The sequence below is a fragment of the Trichoplusia ni genome, chromosome 11, assembly GCF_003590095.1.
Source record: "Trichoplusia ni isolate ovarian cell line Hi5 chromosome 11, tn1, whole genome shotgun sequence".
Lineage (NCBI taxonomy): Eukaryota > Metazoa > Arthropoda > Insecta > Lepidoptera > Noctuidae > Trichoplusia > Trichoplusia ni.
This window is the reverse complement of record NC_039488.1, coordinates 2835953-2862604: the sequence shown is the minus strand read 5'-3', so window position 1 is coordinate 2862604 and position 26652 is coordinate 2835953. Positions and strand designations below refer to the sequence as shown.

The following is a 26652-nucleotide window of genomic DNA, read 5'->3' as shown; positions in this document are numbered from 1 at the left end:
ACGCCACGCAGCTTTGTTATTGTACCGCTCACACCTCTCAATTGCTCTTTATTGCTGTCGTCAATTAAGGAAACATATGAATAGCGCCTTTATTTTGTGTATTCTGACCTGTTGTGCCGTAGAAATGTAAGTGTATATTATTATTATTCCCCTCCCCTTAATGACCTGCGTCGGAAAAGGGGAAAAGATTATATCAATATGAATATGGACTTCGCCGTTTTTCAAAGGGTTAATAATATATCGTACTGCAATACGACATTACCCTACTCGAATAATATAAAATTAGCTAAAACCCCACAAAAAATGTATTTGATGCCGCCACTAAAATAAAATTAAACCGTTTTCCCTCCGTATTATTTAAAGTCTTCAATCTGTATTTACTCAGTGTATAAAATACTTCTTAATTGAACAAGTTTGTACTTCCGCTCACTTAACGCAATACATTTTACTAGTTAAAACAGAAATTGCACAATTGAAGCGTGGGGAATATTTGCTACGACGAGCTACGCTGGAGCTACGCCAAATTGTAAAGTATATTTAATATTATAATATATGTCATAATTACATTAGGCAAATATATTTAAACGACTTAGTTTTAAAATGCTAAATATGGGACTGCATTTAGAGAACTTTAGCGTTTAAATGCAAGCATGCATTATTCGATTCTAACTTTTAGCAGAAGGCGTCATTCACTCCTCGAATCCCCTTAGAAGGGTGAAAGGTTCCGTATCCTTTGAATAATAAATAAGTACTCACATATATTAAAGTGTGATTTAATATGAAGACTATTTTTACCAAGCCCTGAAAGTTTGGCAAGATGTTTGCTGAAGTCTACCTAAAAGAGTAGATACATTTAGAGGCTGAGATTTAAGTGTCTGTAAAAAAGCGGCGGCAGTTAACGGTGACATCTCCAAAAGTTTTATTTCTCGTGGAGTCGTCATTGTGAAACAGTTATGCCGGTGAACGAGTGAATTTTCTCGTGTTAAGGAGAGCCACATTGGAGGCCCGCCAGATGGCTCTTGTGAGGAGTACCCTCCGCCGCCTCCGACTGACGCTAATTGCTACCAACTCTTCTATAATTATCTCAATTATACTGAATTTATTAATGACTATTAATATAACGATTGTTTCGGACTTTGTATCGTAGCCACACGTATTTATAGCTTTTTTCAGCTGTTCGCTGTGACGCAATCGAACTACTTTTATGACGAAAATAAAATTTAATAAAGCCAGTTATTTGAATCGGTGGACTGCGAAAATATCGCGAATTGTGTTTTCATTTTAAAGCGCAACATGAATGTACGAGTAACCTTTAACCTTTTATGTGATTACGTAGTTATGTACACCATTATCCCATAGTACATGGAACATTGGGCTGTAACCAAGGGTCGTGATGTTGGAAGTAAGCCAGAACACAATGTCTGCACACAGTTACATTTGCACTAGGGATGCACTCGTCTTTGGAATCAAGCTTTTTGTCCAACGATTTTATTCCTAAGGTTTTAACTTTCCCTTTGATATTTTGCAAGGGGCTAGCCGAGGGCCTAGTTGCTTTTGCATTCTTAAGGTCGGCTTGATGGTATGAAAATGGTAGATACCTATACGATACGAATGCACATGTTTGAGGATGTATGTATATGAGATAATGCATCGATGATAGAGAAGAACATTCATAGTTTCATCATTGAATTATGGATGAACTTGCTATATCAATATTAACACGCTTCGATTGATTTCGATTCATTGATCTTCAGATTAACACTAATGACTGTGATTTATATAAGCGGATTTATGATTCGGTGAAGCATTTAAACGCAACTCCTTAGCTTACTGCTTTGCCTGTGCAAAAAAAAAAAGCAATGACTAACCTATTTTATCCATAAGATAAGCCATGTAAAACGCAATTATGTACCATATAACAAATTGGAGTTGTAAACTATTTACGAACCTTATTGAGATAATTACCTCACCGGAAATTCTGATCGTAAAATATTTGGGCTACGCTCACGAAAAATAAACCGGTTAGTCGCAAGGCAAACGATATTTTTTGGACTATACCTACAAGAATGGTGTGAATACTTAAGCATATATGGACAAACATCGGTGACATTTTATATACAACTTTCTCTCAGAAAAAACCGTTGTTCCACGCAAATTAATTAGTTGATGACATTTTCTTAGAATGACTACCTACTGAATTTTCTTCGACAGTTATTTTCTTAAACAAGAATTGATTTTGTCCAAAAACCGTCTTCAAAATATGCAAGGAGTTTATATAAACTCGTTTTATACTATAAAAGTAAATAACACTGATGTTTATGTAACAATCCCGTGTGTAGTCCATAGAAACAGTATTGGCTACCTGTGTCACCGACGATCGTATCGTTTTCATTTCTTAAGGGGCCAGACTCGATAGCGAACACAAAGGCAACTGCAATGCAAGATATTTTATATTTACTAAACAATTCAGACTATTTTAGTAAAAGGAGCAATCATTTTATAACATGGAATTCCGTTAGTTATGAAGTTCACAAAACAAAAGTGCATTTAGTTTTTGTCCACAAAAGAATAATAGCAAACAAAATATAAAGGAAATGATGCTGCTTATTTCATAAGAAATAAATACCAGCAGAGACACGATAAGAGATCTACTTGTCAGAAAATAAAATACACGGAAACTAAAACTAAACCCCAACTAAACAAAACAAGACGAAGTATTTTTTCATATAATTCAATGAAAAACAACAACAATGCTTTCTATTCTCGTACAAAAAGACGTTAAGAACACCCACCCACATGACGTACTCGCACAATACATTAGATATCTACTTTGTGCGCATCGTTTTATTTGGTCCATGAAAGATGGAGGCTCATCCCACTTCGGAAGGAGAACACTTGACCGCAACAGATGGCTGGGCCCACCACCCATCTATACAACCAACACCTACCACTCCACTACCTATATTAGACGAGCCATAAAGAAAACGTCTATTTCAATCACTTTTTAAACCTCCGCATATTACCGGGCTCTTAGTTCGCTTTAATTTAAGTTTTCAGCTTGAAAGGTTGGTTGGACTTAGTAAAAAGAGGATTCTTCTTGTATGGAAGCTGGGTTCACGATGCAATTTCTTTACTATAAAATTATCCTGCTTTACGGTAGTCTTGTTGCTTTTAATTTAAATATAGTGAGGAAATATTAATAAGGAAACCACAAGAAATAGGTACTCTGTTATCTAATATTAGTATTAGTAAAAACGATATATCATTAAAATTATTCATCTAAAAATAAGTCCACTCCAAAGGTATAACGAATGCTTATTCAAAAATTTAATCATTATTCCAAAATTCTAAATTCAAATAATCCTCATCCCTATCTGACTTCAATCAACAGCATACAGCAACCAGCATGTTTATAAAACAAAATCTCCTATTGTCTATTCAAAATTGAATCGTAATATGAATACAAATGAGATGAAAATGAGGGCGTTCATATCTTCACACGTTGGTTCGTGCGATGAGACGTGAGCGTTCCGTTGCACGCAGCCGGCGGGCGCTGCATTTCCGAACGCATCGCCGTTCAATATCCGCGAGGATTGTTTGTAGAACCTCCCCCCACAGCCCGCACCGCCCCGCCGATACCGCTGCCTCTAATGGAGCTTGCAAGGGTGTCTCGTTTTAGAAATAGACTTCGCGATAAAATGATATCCCTCCTTAAGATTTCGTTTTAAATTAAATTTTGCTCGCAGGCGTCTGAATGCTCAAAGCAAGGAAATGATTTATGAAATAAAGTTTGGTATTGCACCTTAAGGTAACGTTTATAACTAAACTGAATATTTAAGTTTTAATATTAATTCGCAGAATCCAAATTAAAATAAGAATCATTCAATTCGATGCGGAGTTTAATGACCTCGTTAGATTGTACCGATGCTACAACCCTGATGATTCCTGTGCCTTTACAAAAGCGCATGCTGGACACACTTCAACGTCCATTGCTCCCTACCTCCAAACGGTCCATCAAAGTAATTAGTTCGCCAATATTATAGTAAACTCTACTTCCTACCCGCTAAGTGAAAATTCTTTATATGAAAATAGGTATTTAAACAAAATTACTGTCCCAGAAACTGCGAAAAACAGAAAAAAGACTTTCAATATTATTTATTTAAAATAATGCAGCGAAACGTTTGGTATCCGTTCGCATACCTATGTTGAAATAGGAATTTATGTAAGTTTCATTCCGATGCCGGTATATTTCAGTCGACTCCTTATATCGAAAGGGTTTGGCAATAAATACTTGTGCACAGCCCCGGCCGCGCGACGTGCCCCTAGGGTAGTCGCGATTGAAAATAAAGATTATAAAAAGGAAGTAAGAAACTTATAATTGTGTACCGTCGCCGGCGAATAGATTTCAAATTCATTTTAGTATACGCCCAGTTTTCGCTCTTAATTTTTTTTTAATCGAAACTATTTAAGATTTAAAGCGCAGTTGCTTTATCTTATGACTCTTACCCAAAAAGTGTTGCTATTTGAAAAAATGTAACTAAGAGACATAAATTACCAAGTAGTCTAGAATAAACCATTACTTGAATGTCAAATGCAAACCAATTACAATAGATGCGATTTTGTTTCTTTTGGCAGACAAACAATGTTAAAACATGATAGATAGCAGCTTTAACGACTTGCAGAGCTATATTAGTGCACGCTATTTATTTATACGTCTTTTTCCAATTATAGAAGAAAAGTGGTCTAGGAACGTTTTAGTAATTTAATTAAATAGGTATTTACTAAAAAGGTAGTTGTAACTGGTATTAACTGGCCATACCTGAAAAAACATCTAAATTTTCTGAATATGATTCTAACTAACGATGGTTCAAATCAATTTTATAATTACATAAAAAAGTATTTTTTACATATTACAAAATTGAACACTTTAATTATTTTTTCTAACTATGTATGTACATATGTAAATTAAAATGTTCAAGTCATATAGTGCAACTAGAGTCAGTAATGTAACGTTTTAAAAGTGCCTGAGAAACGGCCTATTTGAAATAAAAACTTTTTGATTTTGATTTTGATTTTATAACACTGCTGTAACTGCTAAATTAACGTCTGCAGCAAAATAGAATTTACACAATTCTCTATTTTTCTTATTTGGAGGAAAGCGAACCGTACTTTCATCACCATGCTTTCAAATTTGGCACAGGTATGACATCTATTACTATATGCTAAATCGTCTGTAAAACATAAAAGCGTTAACGAATTTACCGTAGCATTCCTATCAATATAAAAGATTTACTTTAGCATGTCTAGGATATGTTTTGTTACATCAAGTAAATTAAGGATGGCCTGGTTTCCGCAATAGCTAAAGGCTAGTAATATACCATTCTAAGAAAATAAAGTGGGAAAACGCTAACGTCATCACTCCGCCAAGGCAATGTAGGTGTAAGGCTTATCCCTGATATAAACTCGACGGTTAAGGAACTACTATCGCGAGCTCCTCTAATGGATCTTAAATTAATAATCCTTTGTATTATAGAGCGTGAACTTGTCAGTATTAATGAAATCGCACCTTAACTTACATGCCTTTAGATGCCTCTAGATTTCGTACTTATATCTCGTATCGTACTTATATATATCTTTTTGGGTGTTTTGGGCATAAGTTTCAGAATTCAATCAATTTAATCCCCGATTCAGTTCATTGTAAAGTAACTTCTTATCTTGTGTGATGAGTCGATTTCAGTATTTGAAAATTTTCATTATTCAGATATTGTTGGATCCTAACATCTAAGCTATTACGCATATTACGTTACTATAACCTACCCTCTTAGCACCGTTGCAGTTTAATCAAACAACCCTCTCTGGAGTTCGAGAACTTAGTCAATAATACATGTATGTATACCTTCGGAAGTATCAAACTCGAAACACAAATTCACAGGACAAGTCTGTAAAGTGAATTGTACGTATGTCGCAAGTCTGTATTGCAAACGCTGGCAACTTCATGCAAGTTATGCAGTCGATTTAGGAACTGTCTCGTGTCCCCCTACCTACCTGCTGCTGACTAAAAGCTGCCTATATCATATGAAATTCGCTTGAGTTATTAGTTTGACTCCGTAAACGTGGCCTTAACTACCTACTACGTACCAGGCATTCATTCAAGATGTTTTCTTCAATGTGACAAATTCGCATCGTTAGTTGGTGTTTTTGATCGTGCAAATTTTGGGAACAAGAAATGGATTGAATGGATTTTACTTCTTGTCTTCTTTAGTCTTTATATCGAGCAAGATTTTATATCCTGTTACGGTTAGTAGAAGTCGAAAAAGAGGGAAAATTCCCAAGTAGTAGGTGGCACATAAAGTATTAACTTGAGCAGATCAAATCCGAATCGATAAAAATGGATTCTACGTGGCTTACTGCCATGTCCTCATTTGACACTAAACTTATAACATTCATCATTCATTAAGGTCTTAACAAAGATTTCTAAGGCAGTATTCATGATAAGAAAATTGCAGGTAAGGAAACTACAATCGTGTTTATTTTTAGGAAGAAAAATCACAAAACTGTTTTGCTGAACAGTAACAGATAAATTTCTGGAAGTGAGAAACGTTGCTAAAGCAACGTCGAGGTAAGCCTCGATCCTAATTTTTCATACAGAAATACCTCTTCATCAATAATCATCTGTAATTTAAACAGTTTAGATATCGTATGAATAACGTATTTGCTTATTTAGTTCGACTCCCCCGGTAAGATAGCTCGTGACAGTTTTGCCCGAAACTAGTCGGCACTCCCAATAACTAAGCGTGAATAAATCGTTACATGAGAAGCAAAACAAAAAATATTTATTAGATGTCCAAAAATGATTTCCACCCTAGTCTTAAAATTTAATGGGAAATATTTTTAACCTTAAGTAAGATCATAATATTTTAAAGGCAAGAGGCGTTTCTTTACCACTGGTATTATGTCATACTTTTGCTGATGGTGATGAATGGACGCAAATTGTACTTTACCATGACAACCGGAGAACTTTTTTGCTCTCTTTTTACTTGAATATTCAACGTCAGAAGAAAAAAGCACCTTACGCCTTAGGTTGATATCTTCTTTTTCAGTTTGGAAACTGGCTATCAATTAAATAAATTTTTACCGAAGATTTGAACGAATCCTTTATGTTTCTGTTAGTTTGATTTTTGTTAAATTTTGTATCAGAAAACTAGGTAAGTGAGTATTTATGCATATTTTTCTGCATCAGGCAAACACCTACTGGAAAATGCTGCCCATGATTTGTCAAGAAAATAAAAACTTCGTCGGATAATAATATAAACAGTTCCTCGAAGTGCAAGTACTTGCATACAAACCCTATATTGACTACCGAAATGTTTTGCTAAGTTTCTTTATTTAACTGACGTTATAAATTTTAAACGTGCGGCTATTTCGTTTGTGGAAAGTCTTTAATGACCCGTGGAATCGTTTTTATGGTGTTTACTTTGATCAGAGAACAGCATCAAAACGTCTTTTATGGCGCTATAACTTCGAATTCGACACAAAATTGGAAGTTCTAAGAACATTATATACCTAGCTAAGAATCTAATTTTTATTTATTATAATAAAGTCTTGTCTTACGTACCGCGTACCTACCTACTGAAGTATATTTTTAAGTACGTACTTAACTTTATTAAAATAGCTTATTTGACTAAAATAAATCTAGGTCTGTGTCTAAATAGTCCGTGAGACAGGTTTCCCAAAAACATTGAGTACTTATTTTTCGTTCCAGTACATCATTCAAAGTTAGGAAGATTAAAAGCACTTAAGATGATGAAATGTATGATAGTGGGGGATAGTAACATCACTTGCTAGTATAAAGCGTACTGGTAAGTGACGTCACACGAGATTTTATTCCACGGTATACACTTTAATTTTCTAGAGATAAAAGACAAATTACGTGTCTAACATTTTTTTGTAAATCTGCCTGACAGACTAAACAGATATTATTGTCATATACATTATAGCTTGCGATGACACGCCTAGACAGGTACTATCAAAATTTACTTAGGATTTATAGGAATACGGTGCACCTGTATTATAAAATGATAATACCATTATTTCGTGTATTGCTGGAGATTCCCGACCAGCCAGTCAGAGCCCCTTAAAAGAATTTAATTAGAGATCTAATGCGCTTTTGCTAAGGGAGATGTAATCTGCATGGGCTTAATTAAAGAACTCGATTCTTATGCGCCCTTATTATTTTTTAATTAAATAATGGTTTTAATACAGTTTTATAACGTAGATGATGGTATTTAGAGGAAGTTTATTTATTATTTATAACATTTCGTGAGCACATGACATGGTGCTTACTTCAAATAAAATATGTTACCAGCTTATATTATAATAGCTATAATAGCTGTATAACATACTTAGAAAGGTTTGTATGTATGTTTGTTCTAATTCATGCCAAAACCACTGAATTGATTTAAACGAAAATTGGTACACAGATAGTGTGAGATAGTTAATAACTAGGATTAACAGATAGGATAGGACTAGTTTTTAATCCCGATTTTATGTTCTTGTTGCATCATTTTCGATTTGTAGCGGGCATACCCGAGAGCAACAGCTATTGTGTAATATTCCGCAACTTTCATACAACCGCAACTTATTACGAACCAAGCAAACCTTATATCATGAGAACTAGACAACTGATAATAAACGCATTTGAATTACACCTAGACAAAGACCTCATCCAACAAACCGTTGTCCTGGGTGAGAATCGAACCCACGACCTACAGCACTCAGAGCCACTAACCACTAGACCAACAGGCCAATAAAATTGTTTATAGATAGATTCTAAAAGTTACGACACTATAAAACTCACTATTTATTTTCATTTATGAAAATAAATAGTTCATAAATTGATGACGAATTAAAGATTTATTTCTGCTGTGGAGAGAAAATTCTTGTATATAATATGTAACATAATTATATCTGGAACCGAATCGAACCGCACTTAACACCGTGGGGTGCAGCTATTAACTGTAGATGATAGACAATCAAACTATACCTACTGGTAATTTGATTATTTAGTACGCACAACTGCATACAAACCTTTTTTTCCACTGTAGGAAGCTAAAAGATTTCTTATATCGTTAATAAAATGTTTTCCCAACGTTGCTTTACCACGACACTGGTCGTAACCGCCATCTATCGCTCAACATGGAACACGACACGGGACCTGTAAATTGGTCTCCAAATCAGCTGGTGATTTGAACATGTTATGAATTTGAAATAAGATAGGAGTTTAACTTATACATTGCTCATATTATTATAAAGCTTATAATACTGAATTGAACCGTTTATTTTAACTTAACATTTGAAATACTAGAATTTCTAAACGTACTGAAACTGTCACTGTCACTGATTTGATGTTAGTGTCAATGTCATATGCTTGCCAGTTGTGTTTATTGTAGGATTTCTAGGTTATTTCCTTATTTTGGTAGGACCAATCTATAATAATTTAAGGCGACAATTGTAACTTGTAATATATATTGAACTATAAACCATCAAATGGAAGATACTCCTTCCGATAAAAGACCGCAATTCGGGAACAGATATCTGGAAAATGCTGACGAAGTTTTTAAACATAACGCGTGGTACCGTATTTACTACTTTCTTTAGGTTTAATAAGAGTCATTGTGGGGATAAAAACCTATTAGAACTGGAAATAACTAGACATAGGAAAAAGCCAGCTGGTGGCGGTCGATATCTGAAAAATTCTGAACATGTTTACCTGTTCAACGCCTGGTATACAAGATGTTTCTCTGAGTCGACTGTGAACCCAAAAACATATAATTCTAAGCTAAAACAATGAATTAATGGTTACAGGGACAATGTGGATTGGGATGAAGAACAAGAAGAAGTGGCAAAAGAGAAAGTTCAACAGAATTCACAAATAGTATTTTCTGAGGAACGTTTGAAATCTCTTGAAGATGATGCTGACAAGCATTGGGATGCATTCTATGATATACATCAGAATAGGTTTGTGTTTTGTATACTAATACTTGCATTGAATTCTTATTTTTATTATTCCCAACAGGGCCCACAATGCTCCAAAACTAATATATTTTATCCTAATGCCTACCTACCACCTAAGTTCACTGAGTATTGAATAAGATACTTAGGACATCTTTTTCAAATTCATAAAATCAGAGTAACTTAAAATTGGAACAACACATAATTTTAACTTAGTTCAAACTGCAAGTTTTCCATATCTAATTTGCTCTAATAAAATTACAGATTCTTCAAAGACCGTCATTGGCTTTTCACCGAGTTTCCTGAACTAGCACCAGACAATACCTCAGCTCCAGTCAGAGTATACCCTGAAGGAGAAAACAATCAATCAACAAATATTGCACCACAAGAACAGAGCAACACGAAACGCCAGATATTTGAAATAGGTTGTGGTGTTGGCAACACCATATTCCCTATTTTACAGTACAGCAGAGATCCAAACCTTTTTATTTATGGATGTGACTTCTCCTCAAAAGCAATAGAGATTATGCAGCAGAGTGAATTGTATGACACAAGTAGGTGTAGCGTGTTTGTATTGGATGCTACCCTAGACCAATGGAATGTGCCTTTTGAAGAAAATTCTATTGATATCATTGTTTTAATATTCGTTTTGTCAGCAATTGATCCTGCAAAGTAAGTAGGTTTATGTTACTAGTGACTTTTGTTTTAGTTGTGTAAATCAAATCATGATTTCATGAAATCCTAATTACATATCATATAAGTTTTTCTTGCCGTTTTGCTTAAATTGGTAAAACATTGTACTAGCTAATAAAACTACTAAGTACACCTTAAATCTTAAACTATCATATTAAACTTAGAGTTTATTATAGGACATGGTTAAAATTTGAATGGGTGCATGCCATTGGCTGTTTACCTTATTTTTCAGATCATTCATAATTAATTGAATGAATTTACAAATAATAGGTAAATACTTTTTATGTAAGAATGGCATGAAAATGATTTTCATTCACTTTAATGAGAATGCGTTTTATTTTGATGCTATTAGAGGACATTCTGTGTCAAATGTTTTTAGAATAGAATAATAGTATCCAACTGAGCATTTTCTAAAGAACAATTTACAAAATAGAATATTATCATGCTACTAATAGCCCTTATTAGCCATTAATCTTGTTTGACATCAATTTAATCATCTAAACTTATCAATTACAGGATGTCAACAGTTGTAAGCAATATTTACAAGTATCTAAAGCCAGGTGGATTACTCGTGTTCCGCGACTATGGGCGCTACGACTTGGCCCAACTCCGGTTCAAGAAAGGCCGATGTATATCAGACAACTTCTACGCTCGAGGGGACAACACGAGAGTCTACTTCTTCACTCAAGAAGAAATAACAAATTTATTCAAAGGTGCTGGATTCATAGAAGAACAGAACCTTATTGATAGAAGACTTCAAGTAAACAGAGGAAAAATGTTGAAAATGTATAGAGTATGGATACAAGGCAAATATAGAAAACCATTATAAGTGTAAAACATTTATTTTTTGGTTGGTATATCGATTTTAATTCCATTATAATAAAGGCGTTGGGTAAATATCGCTTAGATTCTAAAGTTTTATATTTATGAATACAAAAATATAAATTAAGTAGGTATTATTTACAATAATTTCACTCGCTTTGTACTTTACTTTCAATAATATAGTAGCTAAAAATATTCTCTCTTAAAAAACTTATAATATACGGCTTCATAAAAACAACAATATCACTGATGTTTTTTAAAAGGTTTAGATATTTTATCAGATGAATGAGAGTAGAAGCTTTAGCTTTTTGTTGTTATTTATCTATCATTCAAATAATATTAAGGACAACTCTTACCTCGGAACATAACAAAATATCACAAGTTATTTGGCAATTTTAAACCTGAATTTGAATGGTGGAACAAAAGCGTTCGTCAATTTATTGACAACCTTTATAGGAGGTCCTTCCCAGGTAATCTCGAATGTATTAATCATAGTCTTTATAAAGAGTTCAATCTCTAGTTCGGCGATTCTCCTGCCGATACAACTTCTGATTCCGAAGCCAAAAGGTAGTGTGACTATAGCAGGTGCGTTTCCGTAGTACAACGGGTGTCCCTTGTCAACCAACCATCTCTCGGGTATATAGTCGTTAGGTTGTGGGTAATACTTCTCCAATCTTGATAAGTACTCATTCGGTGCTATCACATCAATCTGCGAAGGGAAATATTTTAAATCATTCAACAACTGAAATAAATTATCCAAATGCCTTTCACGCATATTTATCGAGATTTCCGTTTGGGACCTAACCAGAGTCTTTAATCATGAGCTAATGCCCTTTGTTTCCGCGCTGGCCATTAAGGACTCCGTTTTAGTCAAAAACTAGTTGGGCTATCAGCCCATAGTTTTCTCTGAAGAAGTAATAACTTTGAAAGATACATATTTTTTCTTACCCCAGCAGGTATGTGGTATCCACCCACAACATGATCTCTATCAGTTCTCCTTAAGTTCGAAGGTACAACGTGCCAAAGCCTCAAAGCTTCTTTTAGGCAAGCCCTCATATAACGCTTGTGTGTTTCCCCTGAACGGATTTCTTCTCGTAATTTCTTCTGCTTATCTGGATTGGTTGCTAGATTGTACAGCATGTTCGTGGCTGTGAATGCCACCTGTAAAAATATTTTTTTTTTCTATTTTTAGCGTATCTGTTGTTACTTTGTATTTTGCCCTAGAGCATGGAGATTGGGACGAACGGATCAGATTAGGAGAAGGCTATTATGCTTACCGTGTCAATGCCAGCCATTAACATTTCACTTCCCATTAAAATAGCTACCCTTTCGTCAATGGCTAACAATTTTTCAACAATACTTTTTTCCTCTTCTGGAATATCATATCCTCTTTCGTCAATACGCTTTCTTGTGCTATCGATGTACTGCTTACTGATTCTGCAAAAAAGCAGGATAGAAATATTAAGGAAATGCCCTCATATTTTTTGACGGTACGACTAGCGATTGCTTAGGTTACTTACTCCCATTGTGTATCGAATGTTTTTATAATCTTCCTGTAAGCGGGCGTGGAGATATATTTCCAAGGATTCGGCAGAAATTCTAACTTGAAAGCTGTCTCGATGATATCTTTACTACACTGCATCAGTTTGCGGGATGGATGTTCCTCTGTTAAGTCATCATGTAGGCAACCCATTCGAGAACCCAAAGCCACGTACGCCACGGATTCTAACGACCATTTGTTAATTTCGGAAACAAAGTTCGTCTCCATATAACTCTCGTCGTCTTTAATCCTTTTAAACCTTACGACAGATAGAACTTGTAAAGTGGCAATTCATGAAAAATATTTTTTTAAAGTATTTTTTGTTTTGATACCTTTCCACTGTGTCGTAAGCGATCTCTTCCAGACCTGGCGCGTACACTTTCACCAGTTTTATCTTAAGCATCGCAGGGTTAACCTTTGTACGAAAATCGCGCCACTTTTCTCCCTGCCTGTAATAGAATAACATCTAAAATCCTGTATAAAATTGTATAAGCATTCATATTTCATTCTATTAATGCTCTATGTTACGCACGCAGTTGTTAATCCAAATACTCCAACAAGTGTATCCTTCTTAATGACTTCTCTGTAATATTCCAAAGTCTCGAAGCCAGGGCGAAGTGGGTTGGCCTCTTGAACTCTGTAAACCTGTAAATTGCAATCCTTTTTTCATAGCGTCTTTTCATTAAGTCCCAAAATCCAAATAAGATTCCGATTTAAAAAGTGGCTCAACATAGTAAAAGATATTTGTGTGTAAAAGAGAGAAGGGCCTTTTCCCTGCAGTAGGAGGAAGCTCATAAACATCCAAAAATGAGGTAATGAATCAAACTAAGTAGTATGGTTACCTGATCAATATATTCTGGTTCAAATAAGAATACCATATCGGCACGCGCAAGTATTCCTTTCATTTTCACTACCGGGCCAAATTTTTTGTGAAGTGTCCCGACAACATTGAATAGGTCCGCTTTTGGCCCAAATGAACCTGAATTTAAAAGCAAAAATATTTAAAATTCCGTTTATTGATTCAGCAACTAAACATTTTGAAATGCCATACATCTCATACATTTGCAAACAATACAAACCTACGACTGGTAGAAAGTGGTGTAAGGGACCAATAATCGGTAAAGATGAAAGCCCGGGTATTGAATTAAAAGGTTTTGCATCTTGTATTGGCGTTGAGTAATTTCTGAAAAAGAAGAATTATTGCAAATCTATAGAACTAAAACATTAATCGCTCTGACTGAAAGTACCTATCTGCCTGACTACTTTTTGTTTACCTATTATGAGGAGTACGATTCCCAAATCGATGTTAATTCATCCTAGGGAGTATATTTCCATTGAGGAACTTATGTTCTATTTCGAAGTGAATACCAAAAACACTGAAAATATCTCCCGTTACTAGTAGGGCAAAAACATCACTTGCTCTTAAAAAGCGTACTGGTAAGTGACGTCACACAAGACTTTACGTCACTGTAATCCCCTCATTTTTTGTTTACGAAATAAATAAACCATATTTTTTGGAAATCTGTCTGACGGTCTGAACTGATTTTGTCAAAAACCCTATGGTAAAATTGAACGAGATTATTCGTTCACAGAAATGGACACAAAGCAATATGCCTGTTCATAGATCATTACCAAATGCCGTCAACCCACCCGTTACCTACAAAAAGCCAGCGACATCCCCCACCACTGGCGGCTGGCGCAATACATAAATAGTTTATATATAATTTTATTCACCTACCTTCCTTGTGTATAAACAGCCATAAGTTTATAACTTTTACTCAAGCTTTTATTTTTCATCGCGTTCAACAGAAAAACATTCATTATTTTAGTGTGTTATTGACGAAAGCTGAATTAACTGTACTACGGTGCGTCTGATTTGTTTGACCTTGTGTGTTTTCGACGATCTGTAGATAATTTTAGATAGATATAGCGACTGCGACTTGTTATTGATGACACTAAAACAAATCATTATATTTAATCAGCGGATTAGTTTAGATGTTATCGCTCGACGGTCGGTAAGTTTATTCTTTAGCTACCAGCCGAAAAGATCTATATTAAAAGAAACATAAAAATAAATTACTTAGGGATCCTTATACAAGTATTGCAAAATACGTTAAAGAAACGGGCAATAATAAATGGACTAAAAGGAATTCTATTTTTATGTTCGATTAAAAGAAGATTGGGTAAATGGATACATATTTTGTAGGACGACACCAACTTATATGAATATAGCAACACAATAGATTTAAATGTCACACATAAGTACGGAACCCTAATATTATTTTTCAGAGTAAAACTTGGCTTCAAATATGAAAAAAAGAAAAATTAGATAGATAAGCTAGACATCAAAAAACTGACTGAACTTCATAATAAATAAAACGTAATTTTTTTCTCAACAACACGAAATTAAACGTACCAAAATATTATTTGAGTTGACAACACTGTTTTAGTAGTGCTGTACAGTTAATGTCGATATCTTACTGGACTAACATTTTTTTGCTATGATCAAAAGAAGTAAACTTGATTACTTTTTAAGTTGTGATTAAAAATCGGTACGTTTGTCTTTACTTATTTTTAGTTAGTTTGTTCGATATACTTTTACTATGATTATCAAGACAGTAACAACAACAACTTTGTTTCTTTACAAAGAAGTTCTTTGGCAGAATAACCGAAATAATGAAAATATTGTGCAACATAAAACATAAAAACCGATAAAAGGAATTTTCACAACCCTATCAAATTGTTTCTGTTTGACAGTTCAAAATGTTTAGGTGATGATGAGGTTAATGGTCGGTACAAAATAGTTTAGATAAATATTTGGGTACGGATTTCATGTAGATATGGATATATCAATAAAAAATATCAAAATCAAATCTTAAGATAGTGCTACGCTTATTCCGTTATTAACATATTACGCCAGTGTAAAGTCTATTGTAATGAAGTTTCTTTGTCATGAGAATAGTTTCGTTAAACTATCGATCGATTACGAAAGAGCTTTTCTGTTTACATTGTTTAAAGATATTTTTGCGTGTTATAATATTTTCAGGAAGCCGTTAATTAATATGTATAGATCTGCATAGTGAACTGTTTATATATAAACGTGTGCGCGTGATAGTGAAGTTGCTAACGTGTTAAATAAAATATGTGTTTACGTTCGCTTTTTGATGTATTCACGCGTTTAATTTACTTAAAAAAGTCATAAAGCTAGATAGTTTGGTGTCATCGCGTGTAATGTTAGATACGTAGGCTAAGACATATCGTAAATAATTGTTCCTGATATCACGTCCATGTATTGTTGCTCCTTCCTGTAAGTATATTTGTATGCATGTTATTCTATTAGCTTTATTTGCTACAAAATATGTGTGCTACTGTAACGCTTATTAAATCACTGCTGCTATTAATTGATAATTATGTAATAACCTGTACTGTTTACTAATGAGCCTAAAACTTGATAAACAATTAATTTCATGAATACAAGATCTCAAAGAAGGTTGTATAGGTCACTGACCTGTTTAAGCTGTGTGTAGTATAATTTTATTGGTTTATTCAAGAGATATCACCTTATCTTAATCTGTAGAGGTGAGTTTCATCATTTGTTAATATAGCACTCTTTTATTTTTGTAAGATGAGATCTGTACTGTATGCATTATCAGTGACTCATAATTTTATTTAAATTTAGTTTTGTGTCAGTCTCTTCTTATTAGTAGAAGTTATTAGTTATTTGGTAAGTAAACACAGCTGCCTATCAATTGGAGTTGGGTCAATCAATGTTTATGAACTAAATGTAGGACAAAAACAAATAGACCTAAATATACTATGCAGTAATGTTGTAAGTAATAGTGTTTTAGCAAAAATTGGAATAAGGTTGGTCAACTTAATCTTTAGTATTCAAATTATTACATAGAAAGTTGATCATAAAAAGAAGTTGAGACCAGTATATAGACCTTATTTATAATCATCATAATATATTTTTTATAAACTCTTATTTGTCATTCATTGAAATCATCTGAAAATACAATAGTAGCTATCTATAGTATCCTTACTATTCCATATGTAAATAAAATAGTTTAAAATCTTATCACAAAAAGCATTTGAAAATGCTTAGTCATTGTAATAAATATTTTGAATTATCTGAGATAATGGACAAAGGGATTTCAGTTTGAACCTCTTTAATATTCTAAATTACAATGATGAATGTCAAAACAATTATATAATTAGTCCAATTGAGACAATAGCTTGGAACGAGAGCAATCTGCTCTGATTGGTGAATCATAAATGTTAATGTTCTGTCCACATTATCTTTTGATAACCAGCCTTATTATGATTGGAAAATAAATTTAAATTTAGGTTACCTATTTTCAATAACAACTTTTTGGTTGATATTGATAGTAAAGTAAACATGTAAAACTCAATTGATGATCAATCTATTTATCAAAATTAGGAGCAAATACAACCTTAGATATATATTAATTTGTAGTAAACATTTAAAAAGTTTATAACTGTCGGATTAAACCCATAAAACTCAGTATTTATGAATTTAAAAAGTTTGGTTAATCAACACCTAAATAAGGTGGCTAAATTACAAATAATAATAATATATCCTATTTCTCTTGAACTAAGGTCAAATGTTCAACTTCACAAAAACTGCTACAATTATTCTTCCTCATTACTTTGTTTATACTATTACATTTTCCTTATGCACTTATAAGGATAATATACCTTAGTCACATAACTATTTTAAATTATTTCCTATATACACAGCACTTAGTTTTTTATTGTATATACCTTTGTGCAAACAGGTCAGTATAGCTAGTTGTGTTTTAACTAAGCATTTAAATATTTGCAATGGTTGTAGAAACAAGGTTTACAAATTTACACAGCACTACATACTGCATGTGTAAACATTACCTGCTATATTTCACTAACAATATTATATATTATGTATACCCATGTGCAATACACACATTTACCTTAGTCCACTCCACAGCCCCATATTAAAAAAAAAACAGAAAAGATTGAATTCTGAGTTTAAATTTTGATATAGTTACCAAAGTTCTCAAGGTTATTTTTAATCCATTTGTATCACCAAGTTGTGAGACCAATTGAGGTTGATATACCCTCACAGTGAATGATTTCTTTGCTAAAATTAATGTGTCTGGCTTGTTGAACTTGTGTTTGTCAGGGAAGGAAGTGAAGTGTTTGTGTAAAGTGTAATCTGTGTTCGGTGGTCATGATAAACGTGTGTTCTTATGTGCCAGTTCACGGCTGGGCGTCGGGATGGCGAGCATGAGCTCCACGCTCGTCGAAACCGTCTCCATCAACTACGAGGACTTTAACGAGAGCTTCCTCACCTGCGGCACGTGTTTATGTTAGTACACCCACGTAACATCATTATTATGTATATTGGTTTACATGTTAAATTACCCAAATGAATCAGGATCTAGTAAAACTTATTAGTTATATAAAATATCTTCTGATTGTTAAAAAAAAGATGAATATTAAGTTTTAAAATGCAACTTGCCTTTATTTAGTTATTTGACATGTAAACACTCTGCAATTGAATAGCCACTTATTATTTCACTGCTATCAGTCTCTAACTGTTGATATTGATAGCTGTGTTACATATACACATTGAATTGTTATCATTTTTATATAGATACAAACTGGGTCTACTTAGTCTGTGCCCTATTTCCATTAATGAGTATATGTACGTATGAAATGCCTGCGATCATTTATCATAACAATAATGAACATATTAGATATCAAGCACACTCAAATTCAAACTGTGTGAAATTAATTTAACCTTTAATATTTATATCACACAACCGAGTTTGTATCCATGTTTTTTATTATTTTTCAGGCACTTATGATGGTGGGGAGCACACTCCGAAGCTTTTGCCATGTTCGCATACAGTTTGCTTACACTGTCTCACACGAATAGCTGCCTCGCAGACTAGAGACGCTGGCAGCTTCCGGTGTCCTATATGTCGCGAGCTTATAACGATACCCCGGGGCGGGGTGGCTGCGCTGCCGCCCTCCTTCTTAGTCAACCAGCTGCTCGACTTAATGGCCCGACAACGAAGGGAAGTGATACCTCAGTGCAGTTCGCATCCTGGTAGAGAGTTACTTTTCTGCGAGACTTGTGACTGCGTGTTCTGTCGACACTGCGCCGACGGACCCCACAGCGACACCCCCTGCGACCACACAGTTGTACCATTCTCCATAGCGTTAAAAAGAATGTCTGAAATACTGTTGTATAGAGCAAACGAATGTCTCAGTAAGCTGGGCTCGGCGCGGGATGCGGTGGCCAGTGAGCTGAGACGGCTCGAAGCGGCGGCGACGGCGGCCGATGAGGCGATAGATCGACATTTCGCTGAACTGAAAGCTGCCATCGATAAACGACACAGTGAATTGAAGTCTGCTGCTGCAGCCGCCGCTACACATAAACGAAAATTACTTGAAGAACAGCTAAAATTAATTGACGCAGAAAAGGCCAAGGTAACTTAACATTTCTTACAAAATCAAACATTTTCTGTGTAAATACTATGCCTAATAAATAAATCCTTCCACTTCAGGTAGAAGCGGAGTGTTCAGGTCTCCAGCAGCAGGTCGAAGTTCGGGAAGTGAGCAGTAGGGCCGCGGCCCTTGGCGCTCGCCTCGGTGACGCGGCCGCTCTCGCCGAACCACGAGAAAACGCCTTCTTAGCCGTCGACTTCGCTCATAATGATGCCCAACAGAGATTTGCCGAAGCCTTAGCCGAATTAGGCAGGGTACGCACTAGCACCACCTTCCCTGGCCTCTGTACGTTACAATTAGGTAAGTCGAATTACCCCCTTACAATGAAAATATCGAATAGAGTCATTGATTAAACAACCATTGCAAATAGTGCAGTCATAAGATTATGTAAATGTTTTCATTTAAATAATGCTTGCGTTCTAATATGCATGCAACAAGCATCACATTCCTTTTCACCACATGGCTTTCAATTTAAATAGATAACTGTATTTTAATTACATACGTACATTGTATCGCCTAGTAAATATCCTACCAGTAGAACGAGATTTCGAGATATAATTCCAGGTTTGAGTGTTAATTTTGGTTTCCAGAATCAGCTTGCGTATGTGGGTTAGAAGTGGTAGTGGTGCTCCGTACAGTAGACTACCACGGCGAGGCGCGCTGCACGGGCGGCGACCCCGTTAGCGCCGCGGCTACTATCGACGACGCACCCCTGCCTTGTACCGTCACAGATCTCGACACTGGACTCTACAGGTAAATAGACCTTATATCATTATGACTGGCCTGTTGGTCCCATGGTAAGTGGCCCTGACTGCTGTACTGGAGGTCGTGGACACCCAGGACAAATGTTTTTTTTTGTGTGCATGAAGAAGGATTGCAATGCATTGCTATACACCGACACAAACACGACGGTTCAGGTTTAGTCAGTAAGAGTCTGACTCTACCCATTTTCTCCCCCGAGACACCCACTCGTGTTCATGAGGATATCCCGTCTAAACCAAAAAAGGACAAATGTTTGTATCACGATCCGATCATTTGCTCTGTGTCTCGATGTAAGTTTGTTTATAAGTTGTCTAGTACTCATAATACAAGTTTTGCTTAGTTTGAGACTAGATGGCATTGTGTGAAAATTATATAATTATATTACATTACGTACCAAAACTTAATACAAGTACCTGGTCCCAGGATCTCGATGCGTCCGTGGTCGGCGGGCTCGCTGTCGGTGCGCGTGCAGGTGTTCTCGCGCGGCGTGCGCGACTCCCCGCTGCGCGCGGCGGTGGCGGCCGCGGCGGCGCCGCTGCTGTCGTGGGGCTCGCGCGGCACCGGCAAGGAGCAGCTGTCGCAGCCCGTCGCACTCGCCAGGTCAGATACAACAACACCATACAGTTTGTGGAACCGTGTTCCTAGAATCGCAATCTCAGAAAACGCATAATTAAAAAAGAACTTTGATTTTGATTATTTAATTTGAATAAACACCTATATAAGTACTTAGTTACTTATCATAAACAGATGGATTTGAAGGAGGACACTCGACGTGCAACGGTGCGCATCCGAAATGAAGTCTGCTGTATGTATGCTGTACAGCTGTGTAAAGCTGTGTTTTACGATGTCGTGAACTCCATCCTATAAGGCGTCGCATCACCGCTACGGATTTAACAAGCCCGGTGCGATCGCATACACGATGACTCTACGCCGTGTGATACGATATAGTGCATAGTATAGCATTTAGGATGACGCAACTGTCGCAAGTCGCCTTGCTCATAAGGATTAATAACGCCTTTTAAATCCGAATTTAAACAACCAACTACATCAATCAACCTAAAGGTCTCACTTAAACAAAATTTTCATTACGCTTGCAGGTGTCCGAAACGGCGAGAAATCTACGTACTGGACGCCGGGAACTCAAGAGTGAAGGTTTTGGACGACGAGACTTTTGCATTTAAAACTCATATCGTTAATGAAGGTATTTTATTCACTAATACAGTTAGTTAACACAATTATTAAATGATGTAACGGTTTACTCACGCGTATTTATCGGGGTAGCCCGACTAGTTTCGGACCCAACCGGAGTCCTTAATCATGAGCAGACGCGGCGGGATCGCGAGTCGAACTCGACTCGTAGTTTCGGACTCCGGTTGGGTCCGAAACTAGTCGGGCTACCCCGATAAATACGCGTGAGTAAACCGTTACATCATTTAATAATGAATCAGTCTCACGATAGTTATTATAATAACACAATTATATTGAAATTTTTCATATCAGCCACAAGGTGGCGCTACTTGTCACTGGTCTTTGGTCGTCGATAAAAGTTGTGACGTAACATCGTTTTTCCAGGTTTAGCGGGTAGGAGTTGTACAGGGATAGCGGTTACTGCCGAAGGTATCATTGCCGTTAACTGGAGGACACGAACTCTCACAGAGGTAAACTATATTATTATGATGGTAAATGTAATGAACGAATATAATATTATGATGTATGTTATCATCAGTAATGGCTAAGCTACAACTGCACAAGTTGATCGATCGTAGGTTAAGCTAAGCTTGATACCAAAGACCATCCATGTCATAACGAGTTCCTCCATGAACATTAAATTGTGTAAAATAACTGGTGGTTATTTATACATCTTTTACAGTCAATACGGGTAGACAGAAGCTAGAAAGTCTGACCACCAATCTAAGGGGTATCGTGTTTCTCAGATAATTGGGTTGAGGAGGTAAAATTGGCAATCGCGTCTTGTATAACACTGGTACTTAACTACGTCCGGCTAGACTGAAAGCCGTTTAGCCGTTATTTTCAGTGCTGAATCCATTATATTTATTATTCTTATATAAATTTTATTTTTCCTATTCTATATTATTTTTTTTATTCTATATTATAAATCTTGTTACATAGGTGACAGCAGACGGCACGACACTCCGCACGATCCGGTCAGACCGGCTGGTGGAGCCCGTGTGTGTGGCCGCCGACACCGTCACGCGCCGGATAGCTGTGGCCGACAACGGGGCGCGGGCTGTATTCCTGTTTGACCGACACGGGAATATTGAGAGAGAGGTGAGACTGCACGGGTAGCCGAGTGACTGAGGTCACCACGACAAATCCACTGAGCGACAAACGTTTGTGTGTGCTGTTTGTTCTGAGTTTGGGTGTATTCGTGCACGTGACTCGAATGTTTGTGAAACCACCACTACCTCCAACTGTGGCAAAGGCAGGTGGCATTAAAAAAATCTTAAAAGTTGTCCATGCTATAGCGGACAACAAGATTCTGCACTGTTCCTTTATAATGAAAGCTAGCAGTACAGTATGTTTAAATTATACCATAAGGGTGATATACGGCCACAATGGGCCGACTTGGTGCATATATGCGGAAAAGGGAGCCCCCCACCCGTTAAAATGATTTCAAAATTGTTGTGTGTGTAAATAAATAGCTTAAAATAAATTCTCGTTATTTTCAGATAGGCAATGGAGAGTTGGGTCTAGTGGGCGGGATTGCTTTATCAGAAGATTTGCTAATTATAGCTGATGTGGCAGTCAGAGTATACGACATCGAAGGCAATCTCAAGAATGTGTTTGCACCAGTTCCAAAAGGTAATTTTATTTTTAATTTATGGATAATATATTTGTTTTTTGTTTTTTCGATCACATGGAAAATCGTCTGGCCAAATACGCACCTTCGCCCATCATAACAAAAAACAACAAGGATTTTGAATTTAGAATGTTTCGTTATTCTCGCCAAAGACTCCCGCCAAGTTGTTAGCTGTAACAACATTCGGCCGTAAAAACCTTTTATTTGTGAAAAATTAAAAACTACCGATCTTCCATTGTTGGTTTTTTTTATTATAAAAATAGCGTAGTAATAGATGTAGAATATAGTAGATGTAGTAAATTATGTTTAATTCATTTAAAAACTTGAATGGCAGATAAGATCTCTTATGAAATATGAAGCAACTGAAATAATATTACTCCCTCAAAGAATGTATATAACAACAACAAATAAATTAAAATCATTCTGCCAACCTGTATCAATTCAGTCTGGTTTAAAATAAACAAAATTGTTAATTTTATTTACCAAAACCATTTTCATAAAATTACGCTATTGTCTAAATCTTCACCATGTATAATTTAATGCATTATTTTTCTCGCGATGTTTTTAAATCCATTGTATGTTACTCGGTATAAATTTGGTTATCATCGTTCTTTTAATAAGAAAAATAAATTGTGAAGTTTCCATTTATGTCGATTTGAGCGACATTAGTAGGTAGTGCTGGCCATAATGTATCCAAACTTACCTGACTTGTATGTGGCTCGTGTCAATTTTCCCAACTTTATAGTGGGCTGTTTATGAATTGAATTGTTTGTAATTAGGCCAGTTAAATCGCAATCGGTATGGCTTAGCCATAGACCCACGACATGGCATAAAAGTTACTTAGAGAGGCTGCTCTCCAAGATTGGCCTGGGTTGTAAAGTTCCCATCCCAGGTGGTTTCTGACAGCTCGGGTAGGCCTGACGCTATTGGTAGTTTCTTTTGCCTTTCTCTTGCCGCTACGACACTGTCGGTATTTAATAGCGCCGTGCGTGTTCCTTAGCAGCGATCATATGTATATACCTATACCTACCTATATATATTGTGTGGTGTCGCAGGTCGCGGCGGCTACGGCGGCGTGGCGCTGGAGGCGTGCGCGGGCGCGCGGCGCGTGGTGTGCGTGCGCTCGGTGCGGGGCCGCGCCGCGCTGCTGGTGCTGGAGGCGCGCGCGGGCCGCGTGCTGGCCGCCGCCGAGCTGGCCGAGCGCCGCCCGCGCCGCGTGGCCGGCCTCGCGCTGCTGCCCCGCCACCAGGCGCTGCTCGCAGACCTGGCCGCCGACTGTCTCAGGCTGCACACGTACTGGTCAGTACTCGTCCCATAAACGACTTGCTCCCCTTAACCATTTCACTCTTATACCGCTGGGGGTTTCACAAAACTTCGAGCCACACTGATAGGACACGTATTCTCTAAGCAAGCATTCGTGAATCACACGTTTAAGTGCTTGTCTTTCGCGGGGCCAAACGCAGATCAATGTCGCGTAGTGTAAAGCTAATAGTGACCTTTACAACCTTTCCCTTGGGTCTTGGTTATCCGTGTTGTCATAACTGAGCCGTCGCTGAGCTACTGTTATGAGTTCGAGCAACAAAACAAGCAAACCTGACCCCTTTTTATACCACATCAACAACCTCACAAGTTGTTAAGGCCACCAAACAAATCGATACATGTTTTATCCATGTGCTCATAAAACATTACTCGTCCTGATGCAGTTGGGTAATGAAATATCAATTACCTGTCATTATTTGCAGGTGAAGCGACACGAAAAACGTAACAGGAGACGGAAGCGAGCGACGCGCTGGAGAACGCATCGTAATCGAATTTCATGCTAGTCCAATATTATAACGGAGAATCGAACTGATGGCCATATCCACGGACTGCGAGGGAGAGTTACTTGCACCAAAGTCTTTAGTCGGCCGCGTCACGGCCACTGCGTTATTCAATACTATAATTTTAGTACTTACAGTATTTATTTCGTATTAAGTTAAATTAAGTTATTTTGTAAAAATTCTCAACGATTTTAGTTGCTTATACGGAATTTGACAATATTACGACTGATTTTTATGTATTTTGTTTTAATTACTTTTCGTCAGTTTTAAGGCGAGCACACGTCGGTCACTGGCGTTTTGCAATGTTATAGATATTGTGCACTGTTTATTATTACCGGATCCACCGTGCAATCGGCGATATTTAAATTTAGTCTTAAATTCTTGTCAATGACATAGTTATCACTTATTATATATTAGTGCATCAAAATGTTGTTGGCGATTCTAAAGTTCGCTTTAACTAGTCGTAAGACGAGCGCATTTATTTTTTAAAAACGTTAATATTAGAGTACGATAACACTTAACTAAGACTCGGAAAAATCTCACACAGTAATGTAAAAATAAACAAAAATTAATAAACTAATTTGTTGTATAACGAAAATTAACTAGCCAACCAATTTTCATCAATATCGGAGTAAAGAAAATGAACATTTTCTGAAAACAAACTATTTTAAAACATAAAACAAGAAGATTAAGAATTTCTTAAGCACTACATTTACTCCAAGAAATACGATCATTTGAATCAACTTACAGCTCTTAACATTTTGACTAATAAAACTAATAATACGCAAGTTGCCAAACATGGTAAGTTCTTATAACATATCTTGTAGCCTTGTTCGTAGTACGCTTAGTATTAGTGTAATGTTCAGTTGCTGGCAATGAACGTACGTAACGTGGGGTGATGTGGCTCTAGCTTATACCGCTATGTCTTAAGACATATGTTGGTGGTAATCGTTGTCATTACAATTCATGTTAAGTTGGCAATTAATAAAAACTACCTAACAAAAATAATCAAAACTCCAGATAGAAGGGAAAGTGATGTTATCAGCATCATTGGAGTTCCAACATTAATCGATAAATTTGACTTACTTGTAGAGTCACTGATGACAAAAGAAACGAACATGTTTTAACAGCTAGTTAAAATAGTATTCTGAATCAAATTTGAGTGAGTCAAATTTCAGTCCTCAAAAAAAATCAAATAATTTTGTAGTTTAATTAATGCTATGAGCCACGTCTGAACAAACACTATAAAGTTGGTTAACTGGACTAATGAAATAGCTAGATGATCTTTGATGATATTATAATCTTTATAGGTTCAGGGCAGCATCACTGTGACTAGTATCTACCAAAAGGTCATGAATAAGTTTTATGAAACATACGACATGTTAGATTCTCAATTAAAACAGTGATGCAGTTTTGGATCTCTTAAACTCTGGGTGAGGTTATATAGGAGGCAATCCCTGTCCTGAATATATTTCTGGGAAATGGGTCCGATGAATTCCTCAAAGGTCTTAAAACGTCAACTTATAAAAAGATTGTCCTTGTTTACTCAAGCCCTCAGATTCTCATTTATCATTCCAACTCCTTCTCGACAATATAAGGATTTGGTTTTGTATGAACTAGCTGCCATATTTTTATTTATTACTATTTATGAGTAAACTACTTAAAAC

General features: G+C 36.2%; 3 protein-coding genes across 5 annotated transcripts; 2 read left to right on the top strand and 1 right to left on the bottom strand.

Annotated features, from left to right (window-relative positions):
• The first annotated feature begins 9410 nt into the window (after nucleotides 1–9410).
• On the top strand, nucleotides 9411–11545 carry LOC113498656 (methyltransferase-like protein). The gene is made up of 4 exons (XM_026878754.1): nucleotides 9411–9632; nucleotides 9865–10017; nucleotides 10276–10683; nucleotides 11221–11545. The coding sequence occupies exons 1-4, from the start codon at nucleotides 9547–9549 to the stop codon at nucleotides 11531–11533; spliced, it is 960 nt and encodes a 319-aa protein (XP_026734555.1). The 5' UTR covers nucleotides 9411–9546; the 3' UTR covers nucleotides 11534–11545.
• On the bottom strand, nucleotides 11531–14997 carry LOC113498654 (cytochrome P450 CYP12A2-like). The gene is made up of 9 exons (XM_026878753.1): nucleotides 14805–14997; nucleotides 14146–14249; nucleotides 13909–14045; nucleotides 13599–13711; nucleotides 13399–13515; nucleotides 13047–13325; nucleotides 12804–12963; nucleotides 12475–12687; nucleotides 11531–12235 (listed from the first exon to the last, which is right to left on the bottom strand). Exons 1-9 carry the CDS (start codon nucleotides 14885–14887, stop codon nucleotides 11909–11911), a joined length of 1533 nt encoding a protein of 510 aa, XP_026734554.1. The 5' UTR covers nucleotides 14888–14997; the 3' UTR covers nucleotides 11531–11908.
• A 688-nt stretch (nucleotides 14998–15685) lies between these two features.
• On the top strand, nucleotides 15686–25217 carry LOC113498653 (tripartite motif-containing protein 2-like). 3 transcript variants are annotated; one of them, XM_026878752.1, is made up of 13 exons: nucleotides 15686–15887; nucleotides 16113–16373; nucleotides 18325–18434; nucleotides 18927–19564; nucleotides 19642–19882; nucleotides 20173–20335; nucleotides 20768–20944; nucleotides 21442–21545; nucleotides 21917–22002; nucleotides 22475–22633; nucleotides 23035–23167; nucleotides 24221–24464; nucleotides 24908–25217. In XM_026878752.1, exons 2-13 carry the CDS (start codon nucleotides 16354–16356, stop codon nucleotides 24909–24911), a joined length of 2079 nt encoding a protein of 692 aa, XP_026734553.1. In that variant the 5' UTR covers nucleotides 15686–15887; nucleotides 16113–16353; the 3' UTR covers nucleotides 24912–25217. The 3 variants fall into 3 exon arrangements, with proteins under 3 accessions (XP_026734553.1, XP_026734551.1, XP_026734552.1); XM_026878751.1 differs by having other exon boundaries at nucleotides 15814–15855; XM_026878750.1 differs by having other exon boundaries at nucleotides 15686–16373.
• The last annotated feature ends 1435 nt before the right edge of the window (nucleotides 25218–26652 follow it).

Bases quoted from the DNA above. Each gene is read 5' to 3' on its own strand.
- LOC113498656 (XM_026878754.1), top strand. From the start codon at position 9,547: ATGGAAGATACTCCTTCCGATAAAAGACCGCAATTCGGGAACAGATAT. The intron at 9,633-9,864 runs GTACCGTATTTA...TAATGGTTACAG, and splicing joins GTTTTTAAACATAACGCGTG to GGACAATGTGGATTGGGATG. The intron at 10,684-11,220 runs GTAAGTAGGTTT...TATCAATTACAG, and splicing joins TCAGCAATTGATCCTGCAAA to GATGTCAACAGTTGTAAGCA.
- LOC113498654 (XM_026878753.1), bottom strand. From the start codon at position 14,887: ATGAATGTTTTTCTGTTGAACGCGATGAAAAATAAAAGCTTGAGTAAA. The intron at 12,964-13,046 runs GTAAGTAACCTA...GCTTTTTTGCAG, and splicing joins ACATTCGATACACAATGGGA to AATCAGTAAGCAGTACATCG. The intron at 12,236-12,474 runs GTAAGAAAAAAT...TTCCCTTCGCAG, and splicing joins GATACCACATACCTGCTGGG to ATTGATGTGATAGCACCGAA.
- LOC113498653 (XM_026878752.1), top strand. From the start codon at position 16,354: ATGTATTGTTGCTCCTTCCT. The intron at 19,565-19,641 runs GTAACTTAACAT...CTTCCACTTCAG, and splicing joins TTGACGCAGAAAAGGCCAAG to GTAGAAGCGGAGTGTTCAGG. The intron at 20,945-21,441 runs GTCAGATACAAC...TTACGCTTGCAG, and splicing joins CAGCCCGTCGCACTCGCCAG to GTGTCCGAAACGGCGAGAAA.